This window comes from Poromitra crassiceps (assembly GCF_964638095.1).
Source record: "Poromitra crassiceps genome assembly, chromosome: 10".
In the NCBI taxonomy this organism is placed as follows: domain Eukaryota; kingdom Metazoa; phylum Chordata; class Actinopteri; order Beryciformes; family Melamphaidae; genus Poromitra; species Poromitra crassiceps.
In genome coordinates, this window is record NC_139631.1 from 20,051,958 (window position 1) to 20,072,839 (window position 20,882).

A 20,882-nucleotide genomic window follows, 5' to 3' on the forward strand; every position below is an offset into this window, starting at 1 on the left:
TAGAGAGACAACGACATGGACAGAGAGAGAGTGTGCATATCTGTGTGTGTATCTGTGAGTGTGTTGGGTGGGGTCAATCATATATGAGAGATCTTACACAGCAGAAAATGCACTGGGAGAAGAAAGACAACTTTTTTTTTATCAACATTTTTGTTCAAATGCATGGGAGTTTCCAGTTGCACGACATTTTCACGACTTTGGAACCTGCTCAACAGGGATGATATAGAGAGGGATGAGGAAGATGAGGAGGAGGAGAGATGTAGGAGGAGGAACTAGGAAGAAGGAAATACATTCATTGTCTCATTAGTCTGAGTAGCAGAGATGTTTTCCTTGTGGCGTCACAGCGGGGAGTCTCCTGACCATGTCAGCATGCTATAAATTGACCAAAGCATTGCAGGATTCATTCAACTTTGACTGCCACTGAAGAGCAGTGCGGATTTGATCCTGGACATCCCCAGGACATTGCAGGTAGGCTCTGCTTCAATGTTTCTTGCCTAAATTTAATCTTTCCATATATATTTTTTTAATATTTCTTTGTTTCAAGATGAGTGTTTTATGTTTGTTTCGTAGTACTTTTTATTTATTTTCAGAAATATTTGCTTATCTTGAAAAAGTACAACAAACTAAATGTGTTCAACCCAATTCTCTTACAATTAGGCAACTAGAATTTCTTATGTCCCCCCCCAGTGTGTTTATGTGTGACAGGACACAATGTTTGTGTTTTTCAGATATGAATGGTTTTCTGTGCCTGCTATCTGCCGTCCTGTACCTGTGCTTGCAGAGCCAGGTGAATGCTGGTGAGTCCTAGTTGTATCATCTATATTTTTTTATTGCTAGGAATCATTTTAGATTTAATGTGTTGTTGTTGTTGTGGTTGTTTATTATGATGATGATGATTATTATTATTATATTTTCTATTAGCGTTAAATAGATCAGATCACAGAGATGCTTTTTTTGTAATTCTAATTTTTATTGTGTCAACCTGTACGGTACATGGGAGTGCAGTTATACATTTCCATGTGATGTACATTGCAGATCATTTCAAATGGCATACATCTAGGAAAGGAAAAGAAAAAGACCTTGAAAATAACTTAATAAATAAACAAATTGATAAGAAGGGAATCCCAGGACATATTATGAGTTTGTCATAGTTCCAAAAATCAACCCAAGGTCGTGGTAGTGCCTCCTTCCTCGCACTATTCATCTTATCGAGCATTAACTCGTATGAAGCTGTTTTTGTCATTGTATTGGCCCATTCACGTAACTCCGGCATTTTTGGTAATTTCCAATATCTAAGTATGACTCTGGCGGCAGTAGTGGTTGCCACCATAATTAAAAGTTTGCATTTGATATTCCATTTATTTGTGTTCTTTTTTCTGCTAAGACACAGCCTTGGCGACACTGGTAATACTACTCCAAGCCAATTACCCAAACATTCCAAGACATTTCCCAAAAAACAACTGGATATTTCAGCATTCCCAAATACAATGCAATAGTGTGCCGATCACAGATATGCTTATGAGTTTATATTTTAAATAAGATAACAATGCACATTTCACCATTTCACTAATGTATTGACCAAACAGGAGTATTCCAATTAATTCACAAAATATGTGGTTGCAATTGAACAGGATTGCTTAGCAGCAGAGAGTGTGTGTGTGTGTGTGTGTGTGTGTGTGTGTGTGTGTGTGTGTGTGTGTGTGTGTGTGTGTGTGTGTGTGTGTGTGTGTGTCTGTGTGTGTGTGTGTGTGTGTGTGTGTGCGTGCGTGCGCGCGCACGCGCGGTGCGTGCGTGCGTGCGTGTTTTTCATATACACAGTATAACAAAACATAACATAACATACAACTACTAGCAGCAGAGAACGGATTGACTGAAATACTTTTTGTTTTGCCTTCAGAACTGAGCTTGACCAGGAGGAGTTTCTTAGAAAATGCTGTGAGTCAAGCCAAGGCTAAAGTGGACATGGACTACGACTACTCCAGAAGAGTGTGAGTGTACAAACCTGTTGAACTGGTGGTGAAAGAGAATAGATATATGGTAGCACTTGGCTAGTCCAATGTTGATCTTCAACTAACTATCGGGTGTCAAATCTGCAGCTGTCTACTGCAGATATGCGTTCTTTGCATGCATGTTGTCTTTCAATCTTCAAAACCATTCCAAAAAGGTTGCCACTATTGTGCCACCGGCCTGTCGCGGATCAAATCTCTTTTTCCTCTTTACTCAACCCAGGAGCATTGCCCGTGTGCAGAGGCGTGCAGCCACGCCTGCAGATGTCCTACGGCTGATGAAGCAACCTGCAGGGCAAACCCGCCTATCGGTGCGTGCTGCTGACTACATGGAGCAGGCCATGAAACTGATCCAGAAGAGATCTCTCGGCAGTCACCGCATTCAAAAGCGCTCCATCAATGCCACAGGTGTGTCCTTCGGTTATTCCCATTTCTCGATACTGGCATTTACATTTCAGATCAGATGTTGATTCTTTGCCTCTGTTAATCAGATCTCATGTCCGAGGAGGACCTGAAAGTCCTTGCTGATCTGACAGGCTGCTCTGCCAGAGAACGCCTCCCTGCATGTGGAACAACTCCCAATCTAAACACATTTCGCACTGCAACCAGCGTCTGCAACAACAGGTGATGCAGCTGGAAAACAGCGATTTTAGCATGAATGAACCGGGGGAAGGGGTGGGGTGGGGGCGGGGGGTACTGCTAAATGTCTCCACAGACAGTTGAGTCCTTAAACTTTGGAAAACTTGACCGTCATTCATGTATATTGATTACATCACTGGTCCAGAACTTGATCTCTCAATAAATGCCAGACTAAATGAATGACTGCAAAACTGTTTACAGTTTTCAGATGTTTGTGAGATCATGTGCAGAATAAAGCAGCATTGTTTTTTGGTGAAGTTCTCCTTTAAGTTTCTTGCTTCTGAAGCCACATGTGTCACTGGCCTAGAAATTCTAGAATCAAATCACCCTGCCCTCCTGTGTCTAACCTACTCTATATCCCTCTCTACTTTCCCACTGCTTAAATAAAGATACTAAAAATGGGAGTGGACTTCCCCCTTTCCTTTTGAAAAATATTGATAATCAAATATCTATCACTGTCATCAAAGCTCAGTACTACTACTGACACTGTCAACTTTTAGTATCACCGAATGATTGTCAAGAGAGAATATCATCAATGTTGTGTTTCTCCCGCATAGGAAAATCACCCGCCAAGGGGCCTCAAACACACCCTTCACCCGGTGGCTACCTGCTGAGTACCAGGATGAGATCTCTCTGCCCAAAGGCTGGGACCGTGATAAGAAAATCAACAGGCATATTCTTCCCCTGGTACTTTACATCAAAATACTTTATTGGCTGCTCCATTACAATAAAACAGATAGTAGAATTGAGAGTAGGAAAGATAAGAAACTTGAGAGTCTTACATGAAGACTTCCTCTAAGAAGACATTGGTGGGGTGGGGGATAGATACACAGATAAATCAAACCAAAAAGAATCATTTAGTCAGAGCATCTGCAGTAAATAATTTAGTTTCTCCATAAGGGAACAAACAGTGTTTTGGTGGCTAGATAGTGGTTGTTGTATAGCATTCTCACCAAGGTGCTCACTGTCTGCATGCCTCTCCCTAGGTAAGGGAAGTGTCCAACCGTATTCTGAGGACCGCCAATGCCGATGTAGAGAGTGATGAACTCTATACCCACCTGGTGACTATCTTTGGTCAATGGACTGACCATGACCTGACCTTCACCCCTCACTCTCCTGTCATCCGCTCATTCAGCAATGGCATCGACTGTGACCAGACCTGTGAGCGCTCAGAGCCCTGTTTCCCCATCACGGTCTGTGTCATAGCATTGCACAAGTAAACAAATGCATAAATGCGCACAATGCTCGCCCACACACACACACACCGAATGCTAACTATTGCTTGTCTTCTCAATACAGATGCCTAAGGCAGATCCCCGCTTTGGCAATAACTCAACGGAGTGCATCCCCTTCTTCCGCTCTGCAGCAGGTTGTGGCTCTGGCAGAACAGGCCACATCTTTGGTGCCCCAACTGTGCGTCAGCAGATGAACGGTATTACAGCTTACATCGATGTAGGCCAGGTTTACGGCGCCGACGACGCTAAAGCTCAGAGCCTCCGCAACCTCGCCAGTGACAAGGGCCTGTTGAGGGTCAACACCGAGTTCACTGACAACGGCCGTGAGCTCCTGCCCTTCGGCACTATGGCTGTCAACATGTGCGCCAGCCGAGCCCGCATTACCAATGATGCCAATGCCCAGGAGGTGCCCTGCTTCCTGGCTGGTGAGTGGAAGCAAACTAGCCGATGTAAAATCACTGAAAACATATTAAGCTCATTCTAAACACCATGTGGTGCTGACTGACAACATTTTTTGATTTTATTTTAATCAACCTTTACTTAACTAACTTAGTCTCAGTGAGATCAGATATCTTTAACAAGACATTCGATGACACACTGTGGTTGCCATACCACAACTTACGCATCCATGAATCACAATTATTAAGCGCGGCCGACTGTCGCTGTCTCGCAGGTGATGAGCGTTCCAACGAGAACATTGCCCTGACCTCCATCCACACACTGATGATGCGTGAGCACAACCGTCTGGCTCGCGCCCTGGCCAAGCTCAATCCCTACTGGACTGGAGAAAGGCTGTATCAGGAGGCGCGAAAGATCTTGGGAGGATACTTCCAGGTTAGAGACGGCATGCACGGCACACTTAACACAGAGCTCACATTCACGGTTGAAGTGATGAAGTGGCATGTCCACAAATGCGAGACTCTGTGCAGTTCACACAGCTGTCACTCATTCCTTTCCTCTTTCAGGTCATCACTTTCAGAGACTACCTGCTCCACATTGTAGGCCCAGACTTCATTCGCAAGCAGTTGTCCACCTACCCGGGCTATGATGAGGATGTGGACCCCAGCATCGCCAATGTGTTCGCCACCGCCGCCTACCGGTTCGCTCACCTGATGGTTCAGCCTTTCATTTTCCGTCTCAAAGAGGACTACCAGGAGCACTCCAACTTCCCCAGCCCACTGCTGCACAAAGCCTTCTTTGCACCATGGAGGGTCGTCTTTGAAGGTATGGTCCAGATCTTTACATTTTTTCCATTCGCCTTACTGGAGGATTAATTAAATTGACCTGAATTATATTTAAAAGAAATACATGTTTTTTGTGTTTGTGCACCTCAGGTGGTGTGGACCCAATCCTGAGGGGGCTGGTGGGTCGCCAGGCCAAGCTGAACACACAGGACCACATGATGGTTGATGGGCTGAGGGATAGGCTGTTTGAATTCTCCAAACACCTGGCCTTGGATCTGGGCGCTCTCAACTTGCAGAGAGGCCGAGACCATGGACTCCCTGGTATGCCCCAGTTTTAGTCTTTATATAGTATATTAGTCCAGGGGTTTTCAAAAGTGTGGTACCCTGTAATTACCCTATAAGTACAGATCTTGTTACCCTGTAGTTACAGGCTAAATGCACTTCTTGTACCCCCCGTAGTTACACTGTAAGTACAGGTGTGGTACCCTGTAATTACCCTATAAGTACATATCTTGTTACCCTGTAGTTACAGGCTAAATTCACTTCTTGTACCCCGTAGTTACACTGTAAGTACAGGTGTGGTACCCCGTAATTACCCTATAAGTACAGATCTTGTTACCCTGTAGTTACACGGTTATTTGCGGGCTGTATTCTAAAGCGTTACCGATTGTTATTTAATCCCAACAATTATTTGATCTCAACAATTTAGACAAAATAGCCTCACACTATAAAAAAGGTCTGAAGGCATTTATTTGTTTCTGACCCTTGGAAAGTGGGCAAAACAGTGAAATTCCCCAATATTACTGTATCTCTGAACTATCTCTTTAACCAAATCACAACATTTAGGCTATTCTATGTGATCTCCTTTTGATAACTAATGTAATATTTTTTCACTTCCATTCACTGAGCCTTCCCTGAAACTGTTTAGAGCCCCCCTGGGGAGGCCCGCCTCCCACTTCGAAAAATATGTATTAGTCTATATTCAAAGAAAATTGTAAAAAGTTTGCACACTGCAAAGGGCTCCAGTTAGTTTTTTATTGCAACACCGTGTGGTACCAACACCACACGGTGTTACAATAAAAAACTAACTGGAGCCCTTTGCAGTGTGCGAACTTTTTACAATTTTCTTTGCATTCATCACTGTAAGTTTTGCACCTGCCCTACTAGGCTGGGATGTGCGTGTCTCCCTTCTACCTTTGGATTAGTCTATATTCAGTCTATCTTTTAGTTAGCCTGTATATTTGAGGATACCACACTTTACAGATTTCAAACATATACAATATCTTCACACGTGCAATAATTTCACACTATGTTCTCCTGTGTAGGCTACAACAAATGGCGTAAGTTCTGTGGGCTCTCACAACCCAAAACTGAGAAACAGCTGGCTAGGGTGCTGAACAACACTGAGCTGGCCAGGAACCTGTGGGAACTCTATGGCCGGGTGGACAACATCGATGTGTGGCTGGCAGGAGTGGCTGAGCCCTTTGTGCCCGGAGGCCGTGTGGGGCCCTTGTTCGCCTGTCTTATTTCCAATCAGTTCAAGAGGATCCGCCAGGGAGACAGGTAAGCAGAGAGGAGGCCTGCCTGAAGATACATCTTTGACAGACATGGATTACAGATGTACACATGTTAATCAACTGTCCATTTCAGACTCTGGTGGGAGAACTCTGGGGTCTTCACTGATGACCAGAGGGAGTCCCTACGGGACACATCCCTTGCACGTATAATTTGTGACAACACTGGTATCACTGAAGTCCCCAAGCAACCCTTCCAGTACCGCCCCCGAGGGTCTGGTTACACCAACTGCACTGACATCCCTGCCTTTGACCTCAGCCCATGGATCGATCGTGAGTGGATGCCCTTAATCCTAAAAACCTAACTGTCCTATTTTGCTGAAGGCAATCAATGCAAATATTTTTGAGATGCTGATTTTTCCCAGTCACTTTCTCTAGAAAATGGAGGCGCTGATGCACCACCACGATCAGGATCCCCAGGACCACCGGGTAAAACCTATTCTCTCTTTGCTATTCCCCACAAACATAGGAATGATATACTAATAGATACGGTAATACTACTAATACTGAAAGTAATATTTCAAAATCTCACAATGAGATACTGTATGTAAGTTGGTGTAATTACAAATAACCATGTCTTTTTTCAGGACCCAGAGGGGAACGTGGCCTACCCGGGCCCGCGGGACCTCCTGGCAACACCCCGGCAGTTGCTTTTGCTGTGCGATTGGGTAATAACTTCCCCAAGGCAGGCGAAGCCATCCGCTTCCGTGAGGTCATCTACAATGGACAGGACAGCTATAACATCAGAACGGGTGTGTTCACCTGTACAGTGCCAGGCCTCTATGAGTTTACATTTCACTGTACCATCTACCAGAACGCGGGCAGTTTAGACCTGCGGCGTAACGGAGAAGTGGTGTTGCACTCCTACACCACCCACCAGAACGGCTTCATCACAGCCACTGGGGGCACCTATCTCCAGCTCCACAAGGGTGACACGGTCTCGCTGTTTGCTAACCATGGTGGCAACGGCTTGACCAAAGACAGTTACATGTCTGGGCATCTAATTTTCACTACAGGTGACAATTCTTAACACTGCTGCTGACCCATATGACATCCTCACATCTTTGACACAAATCCACTGAATTTGATTTGGACAGTTTGCTAGCTTTGTTGGATCAAATGAAGTAATGTTTCTACTGCACTGATATTTACACTGGAGGGAAGAGAAGGGGCAAAGTTGATTTTGCCTTTTCTTTCTTCTATTAAACACTGCAAAGTGAGGTGATAGTAATAAGTAGCTATCACCTGATGAATGAAGTTCCTTATTGATCTGTGAATTGTTTTCTCTCGAATCCTTTACCTTTTCTTTCAAACACTTGTACAGCCTTTGGCAGGAAAATGAATGATGAACTATGGTAATATCCAAATAAGCAAAATTAGAGTTATATTTCAAAGAATTTGCTTGGAATGCAAATTTGTTTGACCAGTAAATTGAGTCTTGTGCATATCAACCTTTGAGTCAGTTGACTTTTTTTTATGATGTAGCTTGTTTCAATTGGAATAATTATGACAAATGTTTAATAATCAATCACAATAGTCAGAAAATGACTATGATGGTACAGAACAATACTTGAGAAGATAATAAAATGTTGTCCTCTGGCGGCAATAGCAATAATAGTCTTTCCTAGTAAACTACAGACCAGCAGATGGCGCTGCCATACAATTTGTTTTAGGACAGCAGGCAAGACCTGCAGTGCTCTTCAGGACTTAGTGCTGCTACTCATGAATGGCCCGATTAATTATACTTGTGTTATTACACAATATCCTGAATATCTAATGTAATCAAGTGCATGCATGTACCCTGACATTGTGATGATTTCAGTAAAAGCCAAGTATCAAATTAAGTCAAGCTGATATTTGCAGCGTATCTCTAAAGGAAACTCAGCATTGCTGGCAGAAAACACATCATTAGCAAGTTATATAAAGAGGCTCAAATGCATCTGAAGAAGCGTCTATCTCTGCTCTCCACTCTGTATCAGTTAGCTGGCCTGCTCCTATGGGAATGGGAGGCAGGACTTGCCACCTCAACAGTGATGTGGTCAATCAAAAGGCTTGAAAACCATGACATCCAGTCGGTGATCATCATAAACAACCACAAATGTAAAGAAAAAGTAATCGTTTTCAGAAAAGCATTCATTTGTGCTATCCTCATATAACCTATAGGCTACAACAGTTTTTTACAATTTACAATGCTCAGAATTTCCGTCATAAGGATGTATGTTAGCCTGAAAAAGTGGGTAAAGTGTTCCGCACATGAAACTGAGAACTGAGTTTTAGGTGCATTCACCCCCCACTATATCCCTGCTGCTGCTCAGCCAGGATGCCACATGAGTTATTATGTGGGGGGGTTGAATTCATATGAATGAAGCTCTCAAACTGCTTGGCTCTTGGAGTGAGGCATCCTCTCAAACTTGGAGAGGTGACAAAGCATTTTCCAGTTGGGCAAATGTGCCCTCATCCTCCCAGTAATGAGGAGTTCTAGCAGAGTTGTTGAGATGCAAAATATGGACTCTAGCTCGCTCCTCAAGTGGTTATGGGGAAGGAGATTCAACTGCTGAGCTCACGGATTGGTGTCATCATAATCTTATTAAGCCAAAGCTATAATAAGATTATAACTAGGCCTACAGACATCAATAAACATCTTGAATCTGCACACACAGAGTGCTAAATAACCTATTGTGATTAGGTCCATTTGAAAATGCTGGTCTTAATAATCAGAATTTCCAATAGGCCTAGCTGCATGAAAGTGAAGTTTGGCACCTGCTGAACTATCTTACACATTTTCAATAAAGCTGGTTGCTGATATAGCCTATCCCAGTAGTGAGTTAGTAATCCCCCTCCCCATATAGACCTATAGGATGTTCTGTGTATTTTTTTTTTACTTAGTCTAGCTGCATGATATTTCAAGATTTTCTGTAATACCCTATTAGGCTAGGTCTACTGTTATTCTTCTAATGTAGACTATTAGCATAGGATTACCATATTTCTGTTTCTGTATAGCCAAGGACATGCTGTTGTCTGAACCCTCAAAACCTCAACAGGCATAGAGTCAACCAAATGTCTGTGAAAAAGTTTATCTGTTGATGGTTTGGTAATAAGAAATAAAAGACTAAAGGCTACTCCACTTTAATTGAGGATGCCGATACTCCCCAGGGGACCTGCTGCAGTGCTGCATCCTACTTAAATAAGTAGGCTAAACAAATAAATGAGCGCAATATATTGGCGATCGATAGGAGACGTGGTGGGTCGCATTAGCTCTGTTGTTTTCTGCACAGTGGAGAGAGAGGGGACGGGAACCAGCTGCTGCGTCTCCCGGCCCCCCCTCAAGGGCCCCTCATGACCTCCGCGGACCGATTGCCATCCACACAGAGTGGCGCTGCGCTGCGCTGCCTGTCCCATGGGAGCAGGGGAATGCTGGAGAGGACGAGTGGCACACGATACCCTATTGTTTGGTTTAGCAGTCACTGATTCCCCGCCCCGCCCCCCCAAAATACACGGGCTGACCGTCTCAGCGGGTTAAATTGATTAGAAAGACGCTTGTGGTTTGACTAATCCCCCATTTTCGCCCCGGCTCTCCGCTTCACCAATTTACAAAAGCCACACATTTATATAGGCTAGCTAGTCTTGCGGGGCAGATAATCACGGCAGAGCCACACGCACCTGTGGTTGTGGAGACAAGTTGTTTGCTAGCTGCTTGTTCTAAACTGTTACAGAGAAGTTCTCCATGATTGGACTATATAGCCTACAACATGCTCCTTTCCCCTCTTTAATAATAGCCTAGCTGAGTGGTTTAACTTTCGATTTTGGAATAGCCGGAACTTTCTTTAAAATAGCTATTCAGATTTTTTTTTAATGTTATGTGGATAAGATAAAGGCCTAAGATTGTGACTGCTAAGGGTTTTAAAAGTTATGCCTATAGCTACTAATTTGGGTGGTGCACGTTTTTGGTCCGGAAAATCATTATAAGCCAAATAGAGCTCAAATAGGCCGTTTCCTGATAAAGAAGTAAAAATAGCAATTTCTCAAGCTCTCATAAAAAATATCAAAAACAGGAAGATTAACAAATGGAAAACTTTGACCATATTCAACTTTTGTTTTCAATGATCCAAAATTATTCTGATGTGTGTGATGATGTAGTCCGAAGGCCGTTTGATCCTAGTTCAAAGGAGCATCTCATTTGTTATGTTTGCATCTGCAAAACGCTAAAAAGCAGATAAAATCTCCCAAAACTTATTCAGGGCACATTGCAGTTGTTTGTAAAGATTCGTTGCAATTTTATTTAAAACGTCAGGGAATCCATGTCATAATGAATCATTGCAATGTGAAGCTAAAATGTGTTTCTAACAATTTCTTTACAAATTAACTTATACCCTGCAGACTGTAAACATGCACTCAACTTACAAGTTTTTAGCCTTGATATTATTTTGTGCATGGTTCTGGTTAGCAAGAGGACAGTCAGGACCAATGAAGTCTGCTGCAACTCGTGCACGGTTTTGCGGGGAGTAAAGGAATGTTATCCCAGTAAGGTGTGAGTCATCATGCTTATAGATTTTTCATGGTTTGTGGTTGAGCTGTCAATCAGAAGGGGAAGTGTGTGAGGAACAAGGCGACAGGGCGGAGACTCGTAGGCAGGATTCCCCGGGACTGTTCTCATAATTGGGGGAACATCTGACTTTGTCCCGCGCTGGCAGATGGTGGGCTGAGGCGGGATCCAAGGGGGGAGATTTACATTCATTGTCCAGGCGCTCAAACTCCACACAGAGACAATAGCCTCGGTAAGGGGCAAGAAACCGTGGTTGGGAGAAAAAAAAAGGGTGGGGGGGGACTTTCCTTTTCAACGCCAGATGAACGGGAACGGAAATTAATTTAAAAGTCTGCAAGAAATGCATAGAGAATATTTTTGTTTCGCAGGCCATGACAAAATCATCCAAACACAAAGAAGGCCATTACAAAATACAAAAAATAGGTTCAGCCTAAAAATATGTGGCACTGGTTAACGTTAGTGTCCGCTATCCATTTTTAACCCTATATGCTCAAACGGTGAACCTTTCTGGTGTGAATAAACCTCTTGTTTTTTTAGAATGCATGAACTGTTCCGTAGCTAAAATAACTTTTTTTAAACTATTTTAGCCTACTTTGTTCAGTTTTATTTATAGTGTTTAAGAAGAATCATTTTTCTGTGTGTCAGACTTCAAAGTGATGCGAGTTTGCATTTGATCATAAATGACAGTCTCGCCTATTGATTGTGAACTGATTTTGGGCACTGCTCCGGCTGCGGCCCCAAAGCCAATCAGAGCGCAGCCCTGTCCTGCTGGTGGAGATTGATGGACCAACCAGACGACCATTGTTGAGGCTGACACTGATGCGCTGCCTCCTCAGCGGAATCACTGCGTTCAAAGAGAGCACGGCCGAGCTGCTCAATGCGCGCCTGCCTGCCGAGAGCGCACTTGTGATGATGACTTGAATGAATAGAGCAAACTGGATTTGCTGTATAGACAACTGATGGCTAGTAGGCTGCATTGGAAAGCAAGGCAGAATTTGACTAAACTTAAATTTAGGCTATATGCAAATAAAAGACAATTAAAACTCTGCATGGTAATATAGAAAAAAGTAGCCTAAAGAACCGTATATGAGAATAAAATATTGAATTTATGTTTTGTATGAGCGTCCAATAGCCTATATTGATTTATTTAGGCTACTGAATTATAGTCTCCCTCCCGCACGTCCACGCACATGCATGCACAACGTTATACAAAGAAGACATTTCAATTATCTTGCACCACGATTTCTTCGTGAAGAATGATGTAGCTTCAATAGGCTAATTGCAAATGTGTTGATTTTCCGACCACTACAGGCCAAACTTTATCTGAGAAAAGTTGTGGGAGCTGAGCTCAGAGATGCTAAACCTGGCAAAAGTCCAAACAACGGATGCACTTTACACCAATGAGAGCATCCATTTCAACAATCGGTCCCCCATATGGCACTAGAGGCCCCTCCTCCACTCCATCCCGGCAGAGGGTCTCATTCATGCTTCAAGACAGCGGTTCACTGCGAGCTTCCTGGCCCTTAGATCAACTGTTTGATCCGATTTGGCCATTTGATCTGGGACTGCATCCACCACACACCGACTATACCCCGGCCTATATTTTGTGACCGACACGCTAGACTGTTTTGGAGTTGTGTCCACCGAACAGGTGATCGTCTGCGCTCGAGCTAACGCTGGATATTGCGCTTGGACAATGCTTGCAATCATTGGGGGAATATACCTGTTATCTTCGCTTCAGTCTTCACAGAGAGTCTGAAAGGATTTCTAGAGAAGCCACAGAACATCTTTAAGCACTGCTGTTTACACCTGACAGCTCTGAAAGCTCCGTTATCTCGCAGCGCTCTTGAGGAGCGCAGCGCCTTGGGGCGGACCTTCCGTTGTTTGCCAAAGTGCTTGCTCTTCTACTCATTTTGTATTAAGTTGAAAAAAGTGCACACAGCCGGTTAGACTTAGGATAGGGCTTAAATGTTCGGGATCCAGGAGCATCTGATACGAGAAGTGAGCGGATTAAAAGAAAGAAGTCTCGGAGAGGAGATGGACCCGATCCGGTCGTGGGTGCGTAATGTCGGGGTGGTGGATGCCAACGTAGCGGCGCAAAGGTAGGATACATTGCAAACTCATAAGTCTCCCAAATGACATTACCTTCTCATACTACGAGCAGACACTTTATTTCCCATAGCCCACGCTTGTCAACAGGCAATCGGGTTTTAGTTTCCATAGATCACGCAATAGAGCTTATCTCGATTGAACACGAAATGAAAATTTACAGAAAAGTGCCACAAACAAGGCTACTTGTTGCAAACGATGGCTGGAGTCACCTTTCTAAGTCACAGATCCCAAACTCATGTACGGCATCAAATGCATGTGATGAAAGAACAACATCTCAAAACAGTCAAGAGGATGAATTTGTTCAAAAAAGAAAAGAAAATCTGTGTTCACTTAGGGGAGTATTGTCAACAATGGCATAGGATGAAAACAAACAAAACTATTAGACCACGATATAAAGTCATGTCACAAGGAACATCTGTTCAGAAAAATAATGTTATGCAATAGGCCAACATACAAAGGGCCGGGATTGATTTTGACATAAGCTTTTACAAATTATTGATGACCTATAAACTAAAATGCAATTTATTTTGAAAGCAAGATAAAAAACATTTTTCAATAGGGCTAATTTGGTGGTTTAAAGACATTCCTAAATCCTAAAATTCTTCACTCAGAATAACAGTTCTATCCACACTTTTTTAATCGAATTTGAGAATGAATTTAAAATTGTAGTCTTTCCTCTGCTTGCGGCTGTCTGTTTTCCAGATTCCTCCTGATGCTCCCTCTCCATCTCATTCTGAACTAATTTGTTTACCTAAACAGATCCAAATGTACCATCATGCCCTGAATTTACAGATTGTGGGCCTAAAAGTGCCATATGTCATAAATTTAAGAAAAAAGAAAGAAAAAATCGTTAGTGTTCATTACTGTAATAATAATAGATGGGATATGATAATTTAATGCAATTGATAACAAAGACTAATGCAACAGTAATACGATTTATATTTGCTTAATATCGAGATAGCCTATAGTATTTTATTAATGAACGGTACAAACGCAATTTAAAAAAAATCTTGATTTTTGTGTGTGTGTTTTGTTTTACTATTTAAGGCTTCCCCCCTTGGCTTTATTTATTCAGAGGCCAAGATTTATGGCTGTCAGGCAAAATCCATAATCTGCTCAACGTTTTCTGAAAATAAATAGTTTGACCTATCCACATTTTCTAAAATAGCTACTGAATTAAACTAAATTAATACAAAATAGTGAGGTTCTGTGTCCATAGGTTACAAAAATCTATTGTAACTATTTTTGATGATCGATCATGGGCTGCAGCTTTCCTTTTCTCTCTCTCTCTCTCTCTCTCTCTCTCTCTCTCTCTCTCTCTCTCTCTCTCTTAATCTTTTTATTTAGTCATTTTCTTTATAAATTTTATGTATGCTAAAGTTTGAATTGCATTTCATACATTTGTATGAAATGTGCTATACACATTAACTTGCCCTGCCTTGATGGGACTGTGAGATATTTTTCTATTATAGATTAATTTTGGACATGAGTCAAGGTTTTATTTGCTCTAAGTGTGAAGGCCTATATACTGTTTATTCATACTTAAATTCTTCACACAGTTTACCACAACTATATTGATGGACTTCATTTGTAAAACATTCTGCATATTCACAAAACCCAGTAAAGATTTTCTTACTTTAACAGACTCTAAACTGTGTACAAAAAATTATAGATGTTTAGACTGCAATTTGGGATTCTTAGTTCTGTTGGCATAGCATCTTCGGCTATCAATTATATAATAATATTTGTTATTGTTCCATAAAGTAAATACTCAATTGTAATGCATTCATCTAGATTAATTGTGTGTATTTTTTCCACATACACCATCATGATTTATTTGCAGGCCTGGCAATGGGCCTGCTGTTTTGAGTTATTTATTTATTCTTAACAAGTTTCATTGATTGTAACTTCACCCGTTAGACTGAACATGTTGAGAAAATGTATGTTATGCTAAGAAAGAATGCTCAAGAGGTTAATCGAGTTATGAAGTAAATATGATCACATATTTCCCATTTAGCAACATTTGACCAGCTTTGACTGTCTCTGATGAAGGTTAGAAGATGTGAGCTGATTGTCTCCTCCTGTTGTCTCCTTAGTGGAGTGGCTCTGTCAAGAGCCCATTTTGAGAAGCAGCCACCTTCCAATCTCCGCAAGTCCAACTTCTTCCACTTTGTCCTGGCACTCTATGACAGACACGGACAACCTGTCGAAGTGGAGAGGACTTCGTTTGTGGACTTTGTTGAGCACGACAAGGTGTGTGTCTGAATATGTGCCTGTCTGTATGTTTATCTGAGTTGTCACCTATCATCATCACAGCTATACCAATGCATAATGCTATAAGTGGAATTCCTTCAGTCTACCAATAGATCTATAACAATACAGAAGAATATCTGGGGGGAAAACTGTGGGTGTATAGGCTATCAGTGGCATATATTAGCAATATATTATTGCATAGCCTTATCCTGTAACCAGGTGCTCAACTTGATCTTACCCATTCCCAATAAAGCCAAGCATATCGAACAGCTGACGGCTACATGTTTACACAAGCTGTACCCTCAATGAGCTGATGATGTGGGATTGAAAAAGAATATCTAATGACTAATTAGCAGCTTGCCTCATTAGGAGGACATCACTACTTTTTAAAATGCAAATGATGCTTGCTCCTGTTAAGTTATACAGTAACTAAGCATCAAAGTCTCTTTCTGTCACGCCACGCCCCACACCCCCCTATACTCCCCCCCCCCCCCATACACTCCCCATACTCTAAATACTGCTGAGGGGGGAGCTGAATTCCTCAGGTCGGACAAGACCAAAATAAGGAAAGGTGCACTGTGGAGTTCAGAAAACGAGACGGCGATGGAGAGAGAGAGAGAGAGAGAGAGAGAGAGGGAGAGAGAGATTGAGAGGGTATGCCGCCCGGAGTGGGAGCCTTATGCCCAGTGTTGATGGACATTTTTGCCTTGTGGTCAAAGCCAGAGGGGAGCGTGAAACTCCTAAACTGGCAACAGCTCTCCCCCTCTGAGAGAGACAAGAGGACACGTCCTGTCAACTGAAGTTCAAACATTGTTTTACTATGAATGTTAGAAGGGGGGGGGTGGGGGGGTGGAGGGCGGCGGCGGCACTAATGCCATGGCTGAAAGCTGTCAGCGTGTGATCCCCTTGTGCCACACGGGGCAGCGCCGAGTGATATGATGGCTGCAGAGAAGTTCATTTTCCGCATGGTTACCCTGGCATCTGCTTTTGTTTTGTTATTATGCAGAGGTGGAGCTGTGGTGTGGCCAAATAAATGTTCCTCTTGTGTCTATTTACAAGTCACACTTTCGCTCTCCACGCCGGGGCCTCTCTCTCTCTATCTCCACGCCGGGGCCTCTCTCTCTCTATCTCCACGCCGAGCCTCGATCCCGCGCTCGATATGAAGTTTTGATCTCTCTGCTGCTCTCCTGCTTATCTTCATATCTCTCTTAATTCCACCCGCTTCTTCTTTCTCTCCTTCCGACTATCTCCTCATCCCCGGTTTCTCTGCACCCCCCAACGCTCTCTTCTCTTCCTCGCTCCTTCTCTCGCTCGTGTCTCTGTGATGCCGGCCTCCTGGGTTATTGGACCAGAGAGCATTCCTTTGAGACCACTTAGAAAGGCCAGTGGAGGTAGAGAAAGAGAAGGAAAAGGGGGGATGAGAGAGAGAGAGAGAGAGAGAGGGAGAGGGTGGTGGAGAGCCTGGGGGAAGGAGGGATGGAGGAAAGGAAGTTTCTCTGTCAAGGTCGACTGCTGCTCACTCTCACAGTACAGGACTTTCCACTCACTGAAACCCCCCCCCCCACACACACACACACACAGATGTGCACGTGCGCGCACACTTTCAAACACACACACATAATAACCATGCATGCATATATTCTAAACCTGGTTGCAGAGAGGACCACTGCATTTTGATCTCAAGGCTTTAGGATTTCTTATCAGACATGATAGTTCGACCTCTACAAAGAGCAACCGACTCGAGGTTAAGCGCCGGGCTTATGAGCACAAGGCGCTGGCCCATGTGGGGTTTGAGCCAACAACCCTCTGATCTCCACGCTGCTCGCAGCGCAGGGTGAGCTGCAGGATTAGGAGAGGCTGCCATGTGCTTAACTCTGCTCGGGGATGCCCGGCCGTACTTAACCATGCCCCCATGTGCTTAACTGCCTGTCCTGCCTCTGTCTGCCTCTCCATCCTTTACTTCCAAGGAGCAGACAGGAGAAAAGACCAACAACGGCACGCACTACAAGCTGCAGCTGCTCTACAGCAACGGTGAGTAGAGTGGAGCGCGCTTTTCCGGAAGCACGTATACAGTACAGTACCGTTTCCGTGCATCCCCGCCCTGTGATACCATGTAATTTGATTATCCCCAGCCCTGTGTCTCTATAATGGGAGTTGGAGAAGGTTATCAGTGACACTGCCCCCCGGTGCCCTAACATGACATGCGCCTTTCCACTTAAATAATCTTCCCTTCCTGCTGCCTCCCACACCTCCCGCACCTCCCTTCACCTCTCCTCAGTCTCCTCTGCTCTCCTCTCCTCAGTCTCTTCACCTCTCCTCACCTCACCTCTCCTTCCTCTCCTCTCCTCTCCTCTCCTCTCCTCTCCTCTCCTCTCCTCTCCTCTCCTCTCCTCTCCTCTCCTCTCCTCTCCTCTCCTCTCCTCTCCTCACCTCTCTTGTTCTCTCCTCACCTCTCCTTCCTCTCCTCTCCTCTCCTCACCTCTCTTGTTCTCTCCTCACCTCTCCTTCCTCTCCTCTCCTCTCCTCACCTCTCTTGTTCTCTCCTCACCTCTCCTTCCTCTCCTCTCCTCTCCTCACCTCTCTTGTTCTCTCCTCACCTCTCCTTCCTCTCCTCTCCTCACCTCTCCTTCCTCTCCTCTCCTCTCCTCACCTCTCTTGTTCTCTCCTCACCTCTCCTCTCCTGTCCACCTCCCCTCACCCCTCCTTCCTCTCCTCTCCTCTCCTCAGTCTCCTCTCCACACTTCTCTTCTCCTCTCATGTCCTCTCCTGTTCTCTCCCCTCCTCTCCTCCCCCCACCTCTCCTCTCCTGTTCTCTCCTCCCCTCACCTCTCCTGTTCTCTCCTCCCCTCACCTCTCCTCTCCTCAGTCTCCTCTGCTCTCCTCTCATCTCCTCGCAGTGCTTATAAATGACCGTTCACTCATCGTCTAATCAGCGAGTTTGTACGGCTCTGTGAGAAGCCACTTCTGGGCCCATGTATGAGGAAATGAGGTGCATGTTGCCCCCCCCCCCCCCCCCCCACACACACACACACACCCTCCACCCCCCACCCCCCCATGGTGTTTCAACATCAGATAGGGGATACAGAGAGAAATTTGGTTCCCATGAGCCACCGCTGCCCCTACTCTGCCATCGCTGTGGCACCCATGGGAGAGAAGATAAAAGACATGTTCTAGAGCAACCCCCCGTACACCCTCCACACACACACACACACACACACACACACACACACACACACACACACACACCCTCCACACACACACACACACACACACACACACACACACACACACACACGCACACACACACACACACACAAACATACAAGTGCACCAGAAGCACTTCTTCCGCACTCCCTCCTCTCACCCCCTTCCCCCAAGCGATATCAAAGGCATCTCAATCGAGACTTTGATGCAAGAGGAACACATTTTAAAAGCAATACTCTGCAAAGCCTGGATAAAAATCCTTGGATAAAGCGTGCTCCTCTTGAGGGGCAATTCATTACGTGTGGTTTCCCTCTCGCGTGTGATTTACAGCCGCGGAGAACTAAAACCTGTGGATTTGAAGCATCCAGAGGTTCAGGTGTTTTCGAATAGCACACTCGGAGGAGGCGCGGGAGATCACAGAGGAGGGAGAGACGTTGCAAAGCCAACCTCTGCTCCTCAATAAAACCCAGAGAACTAAGTTTGTCTTTCTGGCCAATGAGATTTCACCTGTTGGTGTGCAACTGATCTCCGGTCAGTGCAGTCAACTGGGGAAGAAGTGAGGAGTTAACATATCCACACGGAGAACAGTTTGACAAATCGTGAGAAACAGACTCTGAATTTTGGCCTCAAACATGACTAATAGTCATTCAAACATCAAATAACTCTCAATTCCCTCAGAAACCATCAAAGACAAAATATTAACTGCGTGCCGATCTTGTTTCTCCATGTTTGGCGGACAGGGTCCAATGCTTTTTCTGAGAACTTGTCCAGCACTATTTTTCATCAGTTAGACCAATTTTTCTTTTTTACTTTTTTTTTTTTTGTCTTTATTTTTATTGCAATTTTAGCTTACTATCAGCTTGTTAGGGTTAGGTAGTTTGAATAATTTTTCTCCAAATCTCAGAAATGTTTACTTTTATTACTTTTTATTATTTGGCAGTCAGGGTTAACCAATCTGGGAATCCAACGATGCAAGTCGAAAGTCTGAATCAGTCAATGTTAAAAAGTAAATAGTATCAATGCCGTTATATATGGATTGATCTTTCCTATGCTCCAATTTTGACTTCAACCAAGGCAGGTATTGAAGGGAGGGATTCTACTGTATAGGTTCATTTTAGTTTGAGAATTTATTTCAGTTTTACTAAAATCGTTTCCATGCCGAACTTCCTAGTTTGACTTCTCTCTCAGAAACCATGTGTCTAACTCTGTGTTTCTTTGTGCAGGGGTTCGTACAGAACAGGATCTTTATGCAAGACTTATTGACTCCATCACTAAACAGGTTGGTTACTCTCTTTAGGCTCCTTGAGGGGATTTGACCTTCCAGTATGTAGTATCCAGTATGTAGCCACAGTTTGATTGATTGTACATGAAATTTAATCTGTCCCATTGCTCGTTCTCTCCTGCTCTCAGCCTATAGCATATGAGGGACAAAACAAGAATCCAGAAATGTGCAGAGTTCTGCTCACACATGAGGTTATGTGCAGGTGAGTCACATCCATCCACACACACACACGCGCGCGCACACACCCGCACACACACGCACGCACGCACGCATGCACGCACACAAACCCACACCCACAGGGACAAAATCAAAATATCCATTACTCTCCATCACTCTGCTTTGTCTCAGTGAGCCTGACATGTGGTTTTGGGACAGCGCTCTGGGCCGTACTATTTGAAAAGTAGACCGGGCCTGAACTGTAAGTCTAGCCTGCCTGTCAGCATCCTTGTTACAGTGGTCGCCCCCTGCTGCTTTCTGCTGTAACGCAGCATGGCCCTGGCCAGCTCCTGTTTCTTCCTGGAGCTCCACTCAGGCCTGGAGTTCTGGAGCCAGACCTCCTCTGACAGTGCCAGACACAGACACACGTAAGGGGAATAGTCCGCCCCCCCCACCCCACCCCACCCCAAAAATAATAATAATAAATAAATTATATACATATATATACGCAATATATATATATATATATATATATATATATATATATATATATATATATATATATATATATATATATATATATATATATATATATATATATATATATATATATATATATGTATATAAACCCAACACTTGCGTTTAGTCAGGACGGGACGGCATGTGAGAACTTTATTAAACTTTCTCTGATCAT

General features: G+C 43.9%; 2 protein-coding genes across 5 annotated transcripts in view; both read left to right on the plus strand.

Annotated features, from left to right (window-relative positions):
* The first annotated feature begins 356 nt into the window (after positions 1–356).
* Positions 357–8,238, plus strand: LOC310784116 (eosinophil peroxidase-like). 2 transcript variants are annotated; one of them, XM_083645096.1, is made up of 15 exons: positions 357–468; positions 729–797; positions 1,898–1,988; positions 2,230–2,414; positions 2,498–2,630; positions 3,203–3,332; positions 3,632–3,838; positions 3,945–4,305; positions 4,554–4,714; positions 4,846–5,104; positions 5,215–5,385; positions 6,390–6,627; positions 6,715–6,911; positions 7,004–7,067; positions 7,226–7,366. In XM_083645096.1, the coding sequence occupies exons 2-14, from the start codon at positions 731–733 to the stop codon at positions 7,030–7,032; spliced, it is 2,229 nt and encodes a 742-aa protein (XP_083501222.1). In that variant the 5' UTR covers positions 357–468; positions 729–730; the 3' UTR covers positions 7,033–7,067; positions 7,226–7,366. The 2 variants fall into 2 exon arrangements, with proteins under 2 accessions (XP_083501222.1, XP_083501221.1); XM_083645095.1 differs by having other exon boundaries at positions 360–468; positions 7,017–7,067; positions 7,226–8,238.
* Positions 8,239–13,149: 4,911 nt separating this feature from the next.
* ebf2 (EBF transcription factor 2) overlaps positions 13,150–20,882 on the plus strand; it is a gene marked incomplete at both ends in the record, with an annotated part of 35,055 nt that continues 27,322 nt past the window's right edge. For 2 of the 3 annotated variants that reach the window (XM_083645162.1, XM_083645161.1), the window contains 5 exons: positions 13,150–13,283; positions 15,390–15,546; positions 17,514–17,577; positions 19,974–20,029; positions 20,161–20,234. In XM_083645162.1, the coding sequence (XP_083501288.1) occupies positions 13,150–13,283; positions 15,390–15,546; positions 17,514–17,577; positions 19,974–20,029; positions 20,161–20,234 (485 nt within the window). The remainder of the gene's footprint in view (positions 13,284–15,389; positions 15,547–17,513; positions 17,578–19,973; positions 20,030–20,160; positions 20,235–20,882) is intronic. The other variant, XM_083645163.1, reaches the window with a different exon arrangement.